The sequence below is a fragment of the Notolepis coatsorum genome (genome assembly GCF_963971535.1).
Source record: "Notolepis coatsorum genome assembly, chromosome: 13".
NCBI classification, from domain to species: domain Eukaryota; kingdom Metazoa; phylum Chordata; class Actinopteri; order Aulopiformes; family Paralepididae; genus Notolepis; species Notolepis coatsorum.
In genome coordinates, this window is record NC_140177.1 from 34,121,441 (window position 1) to 34,138,940 (window position 17,500).

Genomic DNA, 17,500 nt, shown 5'->3' on the forward strand with positions numbered 1-17,500 from the left:
CTCCAGACCTCTCAGGAGATCCTGGCCCCTCCCCCTGCCCCCACTCAACTCACACACCAGACCAAAACTAAATAATGTAAACAAAGTGCAAAACCAAGAGGGGCTCATCTGTCCAGAGGTTGCTGGTTCTGGCTTGAATGTTCTCAAACAATGTTTAATGATTTACAATCAATCCACCAATAAGCAATTACTATAGTATTGAGCAAAATAGCAATCTGTGGTTCTGGTTGTATGTTAGTGGATGGGAGTGTGTGTGTGTGTGTGTGTGTGTGTGTGTGTGTGTGTGTGTGTGTGTGTGTGTGTGTGTGTGTGTGTGTGTGTGTGTGTGTGTGTGTGTGTGTGTTTGGAGTGAGTGCGTGTTTGGAGTGAGTGCGTGTTTGGAGTGAGTGAGTGAGTGAGTGTGTTTGGAGTGTATGTTTGGAGTGAGTGTGTGTTTGGAGTGAGTGAGTGAGTGTGTGTATGTGGAGTGCGTGTGTGTGTGCGTGTGCGTGTGTGTGTGTGTGTGGAGTGTGTGTGGAGTGTGTGTGCATGCGTGTGTGTGTGTGTGTGTGGAGTGTGTTTGGTGTGTGTGTGCGCGTGTGTGTGTGCGTGTGTGTCTCACCCCGTTGTTGGCGTTCTCCCGGCCGCTCATGCTCTGCAGAACAGCCTTGTCCAGACCCAGCTTCAGGCTGGCCTTGTCAAACATCTCCCGCTCATACGAGTTCCTGGTGATCAGACGGTAGATCTTCACTGCTTTGGACTGACCGATACGATGACACCTAGCCTGAGCCTGGGGCGAGAGAGAGAGAGAGAGAGAGAGAGAGAGAGATTTGGGGTCACGGTTCGGTACAACAGGAAAAAATATTTATAATGATTGTTATATATTTATAATATATGATTTTTTATTAAGTTATACTTAGTTCCACCTAGGCTTGCCACGGTAGTCTGTCAGTGTTCAGGAATCCACTTGAGTAAATTAATTGCCTACTGCCCCCACCGGTGTATACTTTCAGTTTCACTTCGAAGTTCTAGAGTAGATTTAACTTCACGTGAGGCAGAGAAAGAAGACTCTAGAGAAGAGATGCCATGTTACACAACAATGGCAGAGGATTTATCAATATTTTGGATTTAAACACAGCAGCTAGACTGGAGAGGAGCTCAGAGGACCAGTCCAGATCAGCAAAACGTTTGCATGTTTTTTTTCTTCTTCTCTCGGATCAGCTGTGAGGGAAAGTTCGCGGGAGAACGTTGGTGTGCGTGTGTATGTCTTTCCATTGGTTAACATTATTAGGCGAACAAGAAAACAAAAATGTTCAGCCTATTGTAATAATGACCCTGCTGTGGTCATATCATTCATTCGTGGTTTTGTTTCAGGAACAACTGTAGTAAGGGGAGGGGAGGAGGGGATACACAGCCCAGTGCAGACTAGTGCACGGTTGTTTGTTCTGTCGGCTTGTCATCATGCCTTTACAAGCTTCAACGTTGTATTCACCATCTAAATGTTGCAATACAAGCTTGATATTCAACGTCTTGACCGCGTCCCCGACCGCCAAGAACCTTGGTGTTGTCCTCGACGACCAGTTGAACTTCTCTGCTCACATCGCAGCGACAACCAGAACCTGCAGATTCCTCCTGAGCAACGTCAGAAGGATCCTCCCCTTCCTGACAAAAGAAGCCACCCAACTCCTCGTCCAATCAACAGTCATCTCCCGCCTCGACTACTGCAACGCACTGCTCGCTGGCCTCCCGGCCACTGCCACCAAGCCTCTTCAACTCATTCAGAACGCAGCAGCCCGCCTGATCTCAAACCTACAGAAGTCGGCCCATGTCACCCCACTTCTTAGGGACCTGCACTGGCTCCCCATTGCTGCATGAATCCGCTTCAAGGCCCTCGACCTAGCATACCGTGCGGCAAAGGGAACCGCTCCCGCCTACCTCCGGTCAATGGTCTCCAACTACACACCCTCAAGACCCCTACGCTCTGCATCTTCTGGCCGCCTCAGACCTACTCCTATCCAAGCTCCGGGAGGGTCATCAAAGAGAAGCCGCCTATTCTCAGTCCTTGCCCCACAATGGTGGAATGAACTACCCACCCCAGTTAGGACAGCCGAAACCCGTCCAATCTTTCGCCGTCGACTAAAGACACACTTCTTCAACCATTATCAGAATTTAAAAAAATATATATTTAAAAAAAAGAATATCTAACCCTAACTAACCTTACTGTCATGCACTTGTCATAATAAACTAACCTGTAGCACTTTGATGAACATTGTTACTCTGCTGATAAGAGTTGTGCCCTTCCTGATGACTTGTTGTACAGAACTTGTAAGTCGCTTTGGATAAAAGCGTCAGCTAAATGACTAAATGTAAATGTAAATTAATGACCTGCTGTGTTAAGACTGTTAGTAAGCCAGTGTAAAGTGAAGATATTGAGCATACATTTGTAAAATGTGCAACCCTAGTTTCACCTAGTGGTATGAGAGACGTATTCGTCGTATGGCTGGATGTACCGAACTGTAGTCGCGGGACGAATATGCGTACCGTTACACCCCTAATATGTACAGTTATTAACAGTATTTGTATGTGTTTCTAGGTCATTAGTAGTATATGTACAGTTATTAATAGTATTTGTTAAGTCTCTTCAGTCCCTTATGGAGTTTCGCCATTCAGCCGCAGGAAATTTCCACATATCCCTCATGCTTACGCTTATGAATCTCTGTGTGACATAAAGCCAAGAGGTAATGACCGTTTCTGGGGCCTGGCGGTCTGTTTCCCCCAAGGAGAGGCGGGGCTATCGCTGATGACATCACGCCAGTCTGAAGTATGGGTTTGAATAGGAGCTATTGACCGTAGCTGGATGGAGTGAGAGGTAAAGGTGTGGGCGGTAGAGTGATAATAATAATCTGTTCTTGTGCATTGTGTTTAACGACAGTTTGAATGACGTACATACTGAGTACAGTACATACTGGTTGAACTAGTTCTGGGTTTTTACAGAGATACAATCTGTCATCTCACATTAACCCTTTGGGTGAATTTCTTCCCTTTTAACAAAGTTATGTAGCTTCCCTCCCTTCCTCCCTCCCTCCCTCCCTCTTCTCTCTACCTGCAGGTCGTTCTGAGGGTTCCAATCAGAGTCGAAGATGATGCAGGTGTCGGCAGCAGTGAGGTTTATCCCCAGGCCTCCTGCTCTGGTACACAGCAGGAAGACGAAGCGGTCCGAGTCGGGTCTGGAGAAGCGGTCGATGGCCGCCTGCCGCAGGTTCCCTCGCACCCTGCCGTCGATGCGCTCATAGGGGTAGCTAGAGGAGACGAGACCTGCCATATTAACATCCTCACAACCAGCCACGATGATAATAATAATAATAATATCACACCTGACTCTAGAGTCCAGCTTGAATACCGTATTTAAGATCAAATCTCGTTTTCACAAAGAAATTAAGTACAGCCTTTGTGACCAGAATGTAGGCTACCAGTAATACTAACGCAATGAATAAAACAGGGTAGGTATACATTTACATCTTTTAAATGAAATTGTCCTTTTTACACAAGATAAAAATGCTAAAAGTTATTTAAATATATATATAATTGTTTTTAATAATTTCTTCCAATTTACACTCCATCTATCTATCTATCTATCTATCTATCTATCTATCTACCCCTCTATCCATCCAACCTACCGTTTCTGGATGAGGTAATCTTCCAGTATATCCAGACAGCGGACCATCTGAGAGAAGACCAGGACCCGGTGTCCGCCAGCCTTCAGCCTGGGGAGCAGCTTGTCGATGAGGACCAGCTTCCCTGCCGCCTGGACCATCGCCTGGAGGGCGAAGTCCGTCATGTCCAAGAGGTGAGTCTCCCGGTACTCGTCCAGGATCTTCTCCTCCGCTCCTGGTAGAGGGGGAGAGGAGGTAAAGAGGAGGGAGGGAGGGGTGGGGGTGAAGGGAGAGAAGAGGAGGCAGCAGGGGAGAAAGCACAATCTGAATGATTAAAGATCATTACATTACTTTTAAATCAGTGTGTGTGTGTACCATTGATGAGGTAGGGGTGTGTTTGGTTTGTGTGTGTGAGTACCATTGATGAGGTAGGGGTGTGTTTGGTTTGTGTGTGTGAGTACCATTGATGAGGTAGGGGTGTGTTTGGTTTGTGTGTGAGTACCATTGATGAGGTAGGGGTGTGTTTGGTTTGTGTGTGAGTACCATTGATGAGGTAGGGGTGTGTTTGGTTTGTGTGTGAGTACCATTGATGAGGTTGGGGTGTGTTTGGTTTGTGTGTACCATTGATGAGGTAGGGGTGTGTTTGGTTTGTGTGTACCATTGATGAGGTAGGGGTGTGTTTGGTGTGTGTGTACCATTGATGAGGTAGGGGTGTGTTTGGTTTGTGTGTGTGTGTGTACCATTGATGAGGTAGGGGTGTGTTTGGTTTGTGTGTGTACCATTGATGAGGTAGGGGTGTGTTTGGTTTGTGTGTGTGTACCATTGATGAGGTAGGGGTGTGTTTGGTTTGTGTGTGTGTACCATTGATGAGGTAGGGGTGTGTTTGGTGTGTGTGTGTGCGTACCATTGATGAGGTAGGGGTATGTTTGGTTTGTGTACCATTGATGAGGTAGGGGTGTGTTTGGTGTGTGTGTGTGCGTACCATTGATGAGGTAGGGGTATGTTTGGTTTGTGTACCATTGATGAGGTAGGGGTGTGTTTGGTGTGTGTGTGTGCGTACCATTGATGAGGTAGGGGTGTGTTTGGTGTGTGTGTGTGTGTACCATTGATGAGGTAGGGGTGTGTTTGGTTTGTGTGTGTGTGTACCATTGATGAGGTAGGGGTGTGTTTGGTTTGTGTGTGTGTGTACCATTGATGAGGTAGGGGTGTGTTTGGTTTGTGTGTGCGTACCATTGATGAGGTAGGGGTGTGTTTGGTTTGTGTGTGCGTACCATTGATGAGGTAGGGGTGTGTTTGGTTTGTGTGTGTGTACCATTGATGAGGTAGGGGTGTGTTTGGTGTGTGTGTGTGCGTACCATTGATGAGGTAGGGGTATGTTTGGTTTGTGTACCATTGATGAGGTAGGGTGTGTTTGGTGTGTGTGTGTGCGTACCATTGATGAGGTAGGGGTATGTTTGGTTTGTGTACCATTGATGAGGTAGGGTGTGTTTGGTGTGTGTGTGTGCGTACCATTGATGAGGTAGGGGTGTGTTTGGTGTGTGTGTGTGTGTACCATTGATGATGTAGGGGTGTGTTTGGTTTGTGTGTGTGTGTACCATTGATGAGGTAGGGGTGTGTTTGGTTTGTGTGTGCGTACCATTGATGAGGTAGGGGTGTGTTTGGTTTGTGTGTGTGTACCATTGATGAGGTAGGGGTGGTTGCAGCATTTCCGTAGCTCCATCATGGTGTTGAGGAGGTTGGGGACATTGGCACCTCCCCCTGGCCCTGCTGTTCCTCCTGCCCCTGCTGCAGCCCCTACCCCTCCCTTAGACAGGAAGGCAAAGTTCTTCTCCAGGATGGCCCTGTAGTATTTCTTCTGGATGTTGGTTAGCTCCACCTGCAGCAGGGAGCTCAGGGTTCAGACCAATCTGACAAATATGACCTCAAGACTTATTTCATACAAAATGCTGATGTGTGTTCGAATTATTCTTTTGGTTTATTGTATTATTCTAATGGTCTCTATAGGAGTCAGGTTCTATTAAACCTACCTCTATGATGGTCTCTATAGGAGTCAGGTTCTATTAAACCTACCTCTATGATGGTCTCTATAGGAGTCGGGTTCTATTAAACCTACCTCTATGATGGTCTCTATAGGAGTCGGGTTCTATTAAACCTACCTCTATGATGGTCTCTATAGGAGTCAGGTTCTATTAAACCTACCTCTATGATGGTCTCTATAAGAGTCAGGTTCTATTAAACCTACCTCTATGATGGTCTCTATAGGAGTCAGGTTCTATTAAACCTACCTCTATGATGGTCTCTATAAGAGTCAGGTTCTATTAAACCTACCTCTATGATGGTCTCTATAAGAGTCAGGTTCTATTAAACCTACCTCTATGATGGTCTCTATAAGAGTCAGGTTCTATTAAACCTACCTCTATGATGGTCTCTATAAGAGTCAGGTTCTATTAAACCTACCTCTATGATGGTCTCTATAAGAGTCAGGTTCTATTAAACCTACCTCTATGATGGTCTCTATTAGGGGTGGGACGATACATCGATCCAGATCGATATATCGATCTATTATCAATTATCAAATAGGAGCGATGCAACGTAAAAAGATCGATTCATATTGCGATACTCTTATTTTGGAAATCCCCTGGTGAGCATATCCGCCCGGCTGCAACAACAATATCTCCGTATGTGTAGACGTTAGACAGCATTGCTTCAGATTCCACCTATTTTGCGACCCGAAATAAGTGCCTGTTCCCCCCCCCCTCCCCCCCACACACAACGGGTCAAATGCATCAAATGCCAAAATACAGCTCTGTGACAGTCAATAGGATATTAATAACAACAAACAAACAAAAAACGAACCAAAAACTGTGAACAGGAGGTCTATTTGTATTAAAAACAATAGATTGTTTTTCATTTAAATGTCTGGAAGAGCTCAAAAATAAAAATGTCAAATGATATTTCCATTGCCTTTTTCTTTGTTGATTTAAATGTTACCGATTGTGTTAAATGGGCATATAATATAGTCTCATATCGATCGCAGGCACCTGAATCGAATTGTATCGTGGCAGACTTTGTGATATCGGAAAATATCGTATCGTTGTCCAAAGAATCGATATCGTATCGTGATGAAACTGGTGATTCCCACCCCTAGTCTCTATAGGAGTCATGTTCTATTAGGGCGATAACGTGGCGTAGTGGGCAAGGCGCTCGCCTCCCACGCGTTACTCCTCGCCACTGAGAGATCGAGCTGCGCAGGTGAAAAGATGCGACTGCTGTTACCTCAAGTACCGGAGGGGACTTGTGCTATGTATGACTTAGTCCACATTGCAGCCGGCTTGTGGGAGGCAAGAAACAGCGTTCGTGACAGGGGAGGGTTGAATTGGATGATACGAAATTGGGATGGGAGAAAATATAGAAAATGGGAGAAAAAGTGGATCAAAAAAGAGTCATGTTCTATTAAACCTACCTCTATGATGGTCTCTATAGGAGTCAGGTTCTATTAAACCTACCTCTATGATGGTCTCTTCTTTAGGCGCCAGGTTTTTCTCCACGTCTTCCTTCAGACGTCTCAACATCATGGGCTTCAGAATTGCCTGCAGCTTCTGGACCTGCATATTCAGACAGACAGGGTTTCAGACAGACAGCCAGACAGGGTTTCAGACAGACAGCCAGACAGGGTTTCAGACAGACCGGGTTTCAGACAGACAGACAGGGTTTCAGACAGACAGGGTTTCAGACAGACAGCCAGACAGGGTTTCAGACAGACCGGGTTTCAGACAGACAGACAGGGTTTCAGACAGACAGCCAGACAGGGTTTCAGACAGACAGCCAGACAGGGTTTCAGACAGACAGGGTTTCAGACAGACAGCCAGAACGTCATCTCTAGACCCAGTACGCAGAAAGCCCATTCATATTACTTCCCCTTAATATATTGAATGATATTATAGGTCTCTTTCATAGATGGTTGGACTTCTGTTGCTAGGGAACAGTTTGGACACTTTGCATTAGCAAACATGGCAACAGGAAATGAACCTGAGTCTGTTTAGGATGTTTCTGTTGTCGAGATCAAACCGCCCATAAATAAGAACCCAAAATGACTTGAAGAAAAGTTAAATAATTTAATTTCACTGCGTCTGTGTGCAGCCTTGTTTATTCACCGTGTCCATGGCAATGACTATGGACGCTGCCATAAAGTAGAAAAGATGGTCTGTTTACTTTTCTGATAACTAAATCATGGCATTAACTGATGAACTGATGAATGTTGAGACAAGCTTCATTTCTGGTGGTTAGTGATCGTCTGTATACACACCCAATTCAGACTTATAACTGCATTTTCTTTATAACTAATTTGGTAGTGGATGTCTGGATGTAGTTACAGTTAAGACACAGAGGGCAGAGCCGTTTAGCTTTGTGACGTACAGGCAGCTCTGCGTAGGAGTGAGGCAGTGTTTCCCACAGGATTTTGTGAAACTGTGGTGGGTGAACCTCGGGCCCTCTAGGGGTGTCCGGGGCCATGCCCCCCCGTGCACTTTGAGAGCAAAATAAAGAGGCTAGATCTATGATGAACTTTGTGCTCAAAACACAAAATCGACTAGAGCAGTGCTTCCCAATCCTCTCCTCGAAGCACCCCAGCCGTTCAATGTATTTGTTAAATTCCACCACCAGCACACCTGATTCAACTTAACTAGCCCTTTATTAGTTGAATCAGGTGTGCTGGTGGTGGAATTTAACAAATGCATGGAACTGCTGGGGTGACTCAAGGAGAGGTTTGGGAACCACTAGAGCATACATTTGAGCCATCAAAGAAATGAAGCAAAAGTATTACCTGTGTTGAACTGGTTTATTTTTTAGAAAATAAAAAAATATAGTGGATTACTATTACGACTACTATTACTGCCAATACTACTGATACATCCCTATTGGCAAACTTTACATTTAAAAAAGAATAAAAAATATATATATATATATATATATATTTAATAACTTATTTTTTTGGTTCATTATAAAACTGTGGCGGGACTATTAGACTGTGGCGGGTAATTAATGGGAAACACTGGAGTGAGGGTAGACAGACCGATGTCCTTCAGCTAAGCCCCTCCCCCTGATGAGTAGGTTGGCCGCCCCTTCCCACTGGTGGAATTCTAATGACTCGCCAACCTCTCGTCACGAGACCCAGGGGTCTTGAGTGGAATCCGATTGGCTGAAATGATCAAATTTCTACAGGACAGATGTTGAGGGAGCTTTGCCCGCTGTTCTTCTGTCATCAAGGTCTGTTCTGAGGAAAACCCCTCTATTCATCCATACCTCCCTCTATCCATCCATCCATCCATACCTGCCTCTATCCATCCATACATACCTCCATACATACCTGCCTCTATTCATCCATACTTCCCTCTATCCATCCATCCATACCTGCCTCTATCCATCCATCCATCCATACCTCCCTCTATCCATCCATCCATACCTGCCTCTATTCATACATCCCTCCCTCTATCTATCCATCCATCCATACCTGCCTCTATCCATCCATACATACCTGCCTCTATCCATCCATCCATCCATACCTCCCTCTATCCATCCATCCATCCATACCTCCCTCTATCCATCCATCCATCCATCCCTCCCTCTATCCATCCATCCATCCATCCCTCCCTCTATCCATACATCCAGCCCTTCCTCTATTCATCCATACATCTGTCCATCCATCCCCCTCTCTGTCCATCCATACCTCTCACTGTCCATCCATCCCTCTCACTGTCCATCCATCCCTCTCTCTGTCCATCCATCCCTCTCACTGTCCATCCATCCCTCTCTCTGTCCATCCATCCCTCTCTCTGTCCATCCATCCCTCTCACTGTCCATCCATCCCTCTCACTGTCCATCCATCCCTCTCTGTCCATCCATACCTCTCACTGTCCATCCATCCCACTCCGTCCATCCATCCCCCTCTCTGTCCATCCATCCCTCTCTCTGTCCATCCATCCCACTCTGTCCATCCATACCTCTCTGTCCATCCATCCCTCTCTGTCCATCCATACCTCTCTGTCCATCCATACCTCTCTCTGTCCATCCATCCCTCTCTCTGTCCATCCATCCCACTCTCTGTCCATCCATCCCACTCTGTCCATCCATACCTCTCTCTGTCCATCCATCCCACTCTGTCCATCCACCCCTCTCTCTGTCCATCCACCCCTCTCTCTGTCCATCCATACCTCTTCACTGTCCATCCATACCTCTCACTGTCCATCCATACCTCTCACTGTCCATCCATCCCTCTCACTGTCCATCCATCCCACTCTGTCCATCCATACCTCTCTGTCCATCCATCCCTCTCTCTGTCCATCCATACCTCTCTCTGTCCATCCATACCTCTCACTGTCCATCCATACCTCTCACTGTCCATCCATACCTCTCACTGTCCATCCATACCTCTCTCTGTCCATCCATACCTCTCACTGTCCATCCATCCCTCTCTGTCCATCCATACCTCTCACTGTCCATCCATCCCACTCCGTCCATCCATCCCCCTCTCTGTCCATCCATCCCTCTCTCTGTCCATCCATACCTCTCACTGTCCATCCATCCCTCTCACTGTCCATCCATCCCTCTCTCTCTCTCTGTCCATCCATACCTCTCACTGTCCATCCATCCCTCTCACTGTCCATCCATCCCTCTCACTGTCCATCCATCCCTCTCACTGTCCATCCATCCCTCTCTCTCTCTCTGTCCATCCATACCTCTCACTGTCCATCCATCCCTCTCACTGTCCATCCATCCCTCTCTCTCTCTCTGTCCATCCATACCTCTCACTGTCCATCCATCCCTCTCACTGTCCATCCATCCCTCTCACTGTCCATCCATCCCTCTCACTGTCCATCCATCCCTCTCACTGTCCATCCATACCTCTCTATTCATCCATACCTATCTCTGTCCATCCATCCCTCTCTCCATCACTATCCATTCCTCTCTCTCTCCATCCATCCATCTCTGTCTATCCATACCTCTCTCTCTCCCCCTCACCTGTTCTTCAGTCTTCAGGTCTCCAAACTCCGTCATGAAGGTGTGCTCTGAGGGGAAGCGCTGTGGCTCTAGGAAGTTCAGCAAACTGAAGAGCTCCTCCACCGTGTTCTGGAGAGGAGTTCCTGTCAGGAGGACCTTGTGTTCCTGGAGGAGGGGGAGGAGAGGGGGGAGGAGGGAGGGGGAGGAGGAGAAGGAGGGAGGAAGAGAATGAGGAAGAGGAGAATGGTGGTCATCTGAAGTGTTCATTCTGACAGAGGCAACACTATAGGAAGCTGAGCTCATGCATTCATAGATGGAATGATTTAAAAACGTCATTCAGAAGCAGACGTACTTATTTCACAATTTAAAATTCATTCTCTCTCTCTCTCTCGCTCTCTCTCACCATATCCATCATCTTCAGTCCCTCCAGCAGTTTACAGTTGCGGTTCTTGAGGCGGTGAGCCTCATCGATGACCACACAGCGCCAGGCTACGTTCCTGAGCTCCGGACAGTCCGTCAGGATCATCTCGAAGGTGGTGATGACCGCGTGGAAACGATACGCACCTTTTATGATCTTCCCCTGAGAGAGAGAGAAAGAATAAGTCATCAACATACTGATAGATCTACAGCACACAGATGTTCTCACGGATGTTAGAGTTAAGCAACACAATCTTATTTCTAAAACTAACGTTTCCAATCTCCATCGACCAACCAGCCCCAACCAGAACCATAGCTCGCTAGCTATACAAATAAACGCTAGCCGAGTCCACTCCACACGAAATGCGCTAGCCAGCCAACGCCAATCAACAAAGACCCCCACTGCGACTGCCGATGGTTATGATAACTAACGTTATGTGCTACAGCAGCCCCCATCAGCACTGCAGTCGTGCCACCGATGCCAACACTCGCCGGACGAGCCATGCCAGCTCCCGTCTCAACTAGAGTTTGTTGTTCTTCATTCCAGAAGGTTGCTTCCGGTAAACTAGCGCAATGTCACCACTGACAGCAGCACTGTGCTCCAATAGGAAGGCATTTGCATGCATGAATGAAAAAAAAAAGTTTTCCCAAACGCAGTATAGTATCATTTTGAACACTCTAGTACCGCGGTACTATACTAATACTGGTATACCGTGCAACTAGGGCTGGGCGATATGACATATTATATAAATATCGGGTACAGTTCATTAACGATACACTTTTTAAACGTATCGTGGATATCGTGATGTTTTGACCAAGAGGATTGTGTCGCGTCAATCTGGTCCACACGTTGAAACTTTTGAACAGCGCCGCCCCACACACACACTACTGCATCAAAGTTACTACTTATGATAACAAAGGCATTCGTTTTGTGGCATTAACGTTATATAGTTACACGTTCAATAACATCAGCGTATTTACATAGCAACGTCCGAGGTCGACCTAGATATAGCAAGCATTAGTCGTTCATATCTCAGCCCGTGCTGACTCAGCCCATTCTGCGGTCTGTTAATAAAGTTTTCAATCAGACAGATGTATGGAAAGGCTTTTATTATAACATCCGTTGCAGTAAAATCATTATGCCTCCAGTCGTTTAGTCATCCTGCGGAGCTAAAAGCTAAACGTCGGCCGCGGGGAGCTACCGCTACCATTGTTGTTGTCATTGAGCTCTCCAATGGCGGAAGTAAAAAATTAATACGTGCTTGCCGATTGGTGCTAAGAACAGCAGGGCGGGTGCAAGCGGTGTGACGTAATTGGCAGACTCGACTGTCAATCAAAATGATTCTGTTTGCCGTCTGAATGAATGAAAAGTTATTAACAGATTGCAGCATGGGTACAATACAGTACAGCTCAATACAACAACAGTGGACTGGAGGATGCAGACCAGAGAAAGACTTTCGTCTTGTTTACATCAGGGTCCCCCATTTTCAATTCATCATATTTCATATCTAAATCATATAATATCTCATTGCTAAATATATGCAATATATAATCTAATAATCCAATAATCTAAATCTAATATATAATATAAAAATGCTAAATGCATGGGTATTTTATTTTGTCTTTAATGTTAGCTTGCAAACTCAAATACTGTCTTGGTAAGCCTCATAATGAATTGTTTGGGGAAAAAAAGAAAAACATCGTGATGCGTATCGTGTATCGCCGAAAGGTCAGAAAATATCGTGATATCATATTTAGGCCATATCGCCCAGCCCTACGTGCAACCCTAGTCTATATCAGTCCTAACCAGGGTAAGAGAGTCTATAACAGTCTTAACCAGGGTAAGAGAGTCTATAACAGTCTTAACCAGGGTAAAAGAGTCTATAACAGTCTTAACCAGGGTAAGAGAGTGAGTCTATAACAGTCTTAACCAGGGTAAAAGAGTCTATAACAGTCTTAACCAGGGTAAAAGAGTCTATAAGTCTTAACCAGGGTAAAAGAGTCTATAACAGTCTTAACCAGGGTAAAAGAGTCTATAACAGTCTTAACCAGGGTAAGAGTGGAGGTTGTACTAGGCTGAGCAGTAACCTAAGCTACAGACTGTCAGCATCTTATCTATAGAGAAGGAGATTATCATGGGAGGGTCTGTTCTGACCTTGAGGATGAATTCACAGTGGATTAGAGACCTGGTTAAGCACAGCCTACGACTAAATATTAACACCTTCATTATGAAGATTTACTCCAGAACCTTAACACATTAAAAATAATTAACACTATTTAATCACATTACGCTTTGACCCCAACCACCTTCAGCAGCAAGCTGCCCTGGGCTGTGTTGACCCCAACCCTCTGACATGCTAACCCTAACCCTCTAACATGCGAACCCTTTAACATGCTAACCCAAGCCCTGACATGCTAACCCTAGCCCTCGGACATGCTAACCCTAGCCTTCTGAAACACTAGGAGCTGTGGATAGGGGAAGGGTTAGCGTAGCCGTGGATAGGGGAAGGGTTAGCGTAGACGTGGACAGGGGAAGGGTTAGCGTAGCTGTGGATAGGGGAAGGGTTAGCGTAGCCGTGGATAGTGGAAGGGTTAGCGTAGACGTGAACAGGGGAAGGGTTAGCGTAGCCGTGGATAGGGGTAGGGTTAGCGTAGCCGTGGATAGGGGTAGGGTTAGCGTAGGTCAGGGCTGGTGTCGGTCCTACCTGTCCGTCGCGGTGGTACATCTCGTAGGCCTGGATGGTCTTCCTGCTGACCTGGCTGCCGTGGTAGACCACCACGTTGAGGTGGGTCCAGGTCCTGAACTCTCGCTCCCAGTTGGGGATGGTGGACAGAGGGGCGATCACCAGGAACGGCCCCTCTATGCCCTTCAGGACGATCTCTAACAGGAATGTTATAGACTGGATGGTCTTACCGAGACCCATCTCATCCGCTAAAATACAGTTACGTCTAGAGAGAGAGAGAGAGAGAGATACAGAGAGGTTCAGAGGTTTTAATGTCATTGTTTTAATAGCAGCATTGACAGAGAGATGGGCTTAACAACCTGTTATATTGACTCACTCATTTAGCATGACTATGATTAATTTAGCATTAGTCCCCATGACTACGATTAATTTAGCATTAGCCCCATAACTATGATTAATTTAGCATTAGCCCCCTATGACTACCATTAATTTAGCATTAGCCTCCATGACTACCATTCATTTAGCATTAGCCTCCATGACTACGATTAATTATGCATTAGCCCCTATGACTACCATTAATTTAGCATTAGCCCCTATGACTACCATTCATTTTGCATTAGCCCCTATGACTACCATTAATTTTGCATTAGTCCCTCCCTATGACTACCATTCATTTAGCATTAGCCCCCATGACTACGATTAATTTTGCATTAGCCCCTATGACTACCATTCATTTTGCATTAGCCCCTATGACTACCATTCATTTAGCATTAGCCCCTATGACTACCATTTATTTAGCATTAGTCCCTATGACTACCATTCATTTTGCATTAGTCCCTATGACTACCATTCATTTAGCATTAGTCCCTATGACTACCATTCATTTTGCATTAGTCCCTATGACTACCATTCATTTAGCATTAGCGTCAATGACTACCATTTATTTAGCATTAGCGTCAATGACTACCATTAATTTAGCATTAGGCCATAGCTAGTATTCCCAGAGTGCTGGCACCAGTAGTAGCGGTGATAACAGTAACTCACGTGTTGTACCAGTTGAAGAGCAGCCAGTTCAGGCCTTCCAGCTGATACTCCCTGAGTTCGTTGTTGTTGAGATAGTCTTTGGAGCTGTCCAACTTCTGCCAGTCTGATGCTGGAGGACGCTCCTGGAGAGAAGGGACGGGGTCGTTATTTACCTTCCAACAGTACATTAAGATACACATTTTGAACAGACAAAAAAAAATTGCGATTAATCTGTTAACACAGTTAAGAAAGACCTTCCCTCTGGTCCTAGGTATAGACTACCCATGTGCAGAAACATTCCTTCTGGTCCTAGGTATAAACTACCCATGTGCAGAAAGACCTTCCTTCTGGTCGTAGGTATAGAATACCCATGTGCAGAATGGCTAGTTTTGGGGGCGGCCGGGCAGTGCCTCTGTCATCTGGCGTCTGTCTACCACCACAGAGACAGTGGGATCGAATGCAGCTGTGGTGCTTCCGGGTTGGCCGACCGTCCATACTAACACAATTGGCAGTGTTAGAGGGTGGGTCCTGATCGTTGTAAACAGCGACTCCTACAGTTCGGTCGGGGCGCCTGCACAGCAAGGGAAGGATCTAAGAGAGGTAGTGTGACCTTCCACACGTTACACTCTCCCAGTGAGAGTCCACGCTGCCAGGTGAAAAGAAGCGGTGGGCTGGGTACACGTGTCGGAGGAAGCATGCGATAGTCTCGGCCCTCGCGGACCGACGGTAGGGGGTAGAGTGCGCAACGACCAGGAAGGGGATTGGGAATTGGCATAACGACTAACATTGGGAGGGGAGAAAACGGAAAAAGGAAAAAGATAAAAAAAAAATTAAAAAGGCTAGTTTTAGCAAGAGCTTTCTTCAAACTTTAAACAAGTAATTGCTTAAGTTAAGTGAAAGGTCTGTGGTGTATAGTGTCAATCCGTGTCTTTGTCTCTGCTGTGTGACCCCTGTAATTAAGTGTTCCTGTAAATCATGTATTTAGTATAATTCTGTACGATTCTGAATGTCTTACTTGTATGTGTTGTGTACACCTACTGTGGAAGCAACGTCGTCCTCGAGGACAAATAGACTATCCATCCATCTATCTACTTCTAACAGAAAAAAAACTACTCTCTTCCAATATGGCTCCCAAGAGAACAGAGGAAGACAGGAGAGAGAGAGAGAGACAGAGGAGACAGAGAAAGAAAAAGAGTGAGAAAGAGAGAAGGAGAGAAAAAGACAGAGACAAAGAGAGACAGAGGGAGAGAGAGAAAGAGAGAAAGAGATAAAGAGAGAAGGAGATAAAGAGAGAAGTAGAGAAAGAGAGAAAGAGATGGAGGGAGAGAAAGAGACAGAGAGAGAAAGAGGTCTCAGCCAGTCTGCTTCTGTTCGGCATTAAACACTCTGTTAGTGGTTAGCTTGGCCACAGCCTGTCTCTGTGTGTGTGTGTGTGTGTGTGTGTGTGTGTGTGTGTGTGTGTGTGACCACAGGCACGCGGCCTGTTGGGAGCAGTAAAGTGTTAGCAGTAAATCTGGAAGGAGCAGGCGCTCGGCCAACACACACACACACACACACACTAACCTAGACTTGATTTCTTTTCAAAGTGTTAGGAGGGAGACTGGGTTGACAGATAGCTAACCACACACACAGGTACACAAACACACACACACACACACACACACCGTAAGACACACACATAGATGAGGCAGAGGGCAAGAAAACTCAAATAGTAGATCACAAGGAAGGAGCAATAAAAAGAGACTGACGGAGACTGACGGAGAGAGAGTAAATCTAAAGAGGCAAACAATGTCAGCAGTTATTCTTATTGTGTCCTCCCTGCTCACTTAGTCTATGGTGCATGCATTACACGCTCTCAGTCTCTCTCACACACACTCTATCTCTATCTCTTTCACTCTCACACACACACACACACACTCTCTCTCCCACACACACTCACATTCTCTCTCTCTCCATCTCTCACACACACTCTCTCTCACACATTCTCCCTCTATTTCACACACACACTCACTCACTCACTCACCAGTCTCTTGGTATTGGGGCTGCGGGCGGCGATGGTCTCATATTCATCTATCTTGGACTGATCGATGTCTGCTTTCTGCTCCCATGTAACATCTTCATAAGGCAGACTGCACCACTTAACCAGGTATAACAAGCCCACCTGAGAGAGAGACACATAGACAGACAGACAGAGAGAGAGAGACAGAGAGATAGAGAGACAGAGACACAGAGAGAGAGAAAGGAGAGTCAGAGAAAACATAGTGAGAGGAGAGAGAGAGAGAAGAACAGAGAGAAATAAGAGACAGTTATATTTGATGATAGTTAAAAACCTTTCTACTTCCATCAACTACAAGTGTGTGGATGGGGAGGGATGAATAGATAGAGGGAGGGAGAGATGGATGGAGAGATGGATGGAGAAAGGGATGGATTGAGGGAGTGATAGATGGAGGAAGGGATGGACGGAGGGAGAGAGATGGAGGCAGAGTTAGTACCTCTCCGTTTTCATCCGTGGTCTCAGATACGTCCAAAACTCTGTCCACCTCAACGTAGTCTGGGTTAAAAGGCTCATCATCCATCTAAAGAGAAAGAAAGAGAATATTTTAACATTGCCAAGTTGTAATAACGTCGAGTTGTTTGGGTTAGCTAGGTTGTACTAACGTTGTTCAAGTGATTGGGTTAGCTAGGTTGTACTAACGTTGTTCAAGTGATTGGGTTAGCTAGGTTGTACTAACGTTGTTCAAGTGATTG

The 17,500-nt window shown here is 45.9% G+C and overlaps 1 protein-coding gene across 1 annotated transcript in view; it reads right to left on the reverse strand.

The window, feature by feature from the left end:
- The window catches only part of chd7 (chromodomain helicase DNA binding protein 7), a gene marked incomplete at its 3' end in the record, with an annotated part of 231,082 nt that overhangs the window by 62,726 nt on the left and 150,856 nt on the right, over positions 1-17,500 (reverse strand). The window contains exons 10-20 of the mRNA XM_084327629.1: positions 17,245-17,328; positions 16,776-16,913; positions 14,774-14,895; positions 13,751-13,994; positions 11,032-11,208; positions 10,650-10,793; positions 7,139-7,237; positions 5,310-5,508; positions 3,657-3,867; positions 3,083-3,278; positions 602-769 (exon numbers count right to left, since the gene is read on the reverse strand). Coding sequence (XP_084183755.1) covers positions 602-769; positions 3,083-3,278; positions 3,657-3,867; positions 5,310-5,508; positions 7,139-7,237; positions 10,650-10,793; positions 11,032-11,208; positions 13,751-13,994; positions 14,774-14,895; positions 16,776-16,913; positions 17,245-17,328 — 1,782 coding nt within the window. The remainder of the gene's footprint in view (positions 1-601; positions 770-3,082; positions 3,279-3,656; positions 3,868-5,309; positions 5,509-7,138; positions 7,238-10,649; positions 10,794-11,031; positions 11,209-13,750; positions 13,995-14,773; positions 14,896-16,775; positions 16,914-17,244; positions 17,329-17,500) is intronic.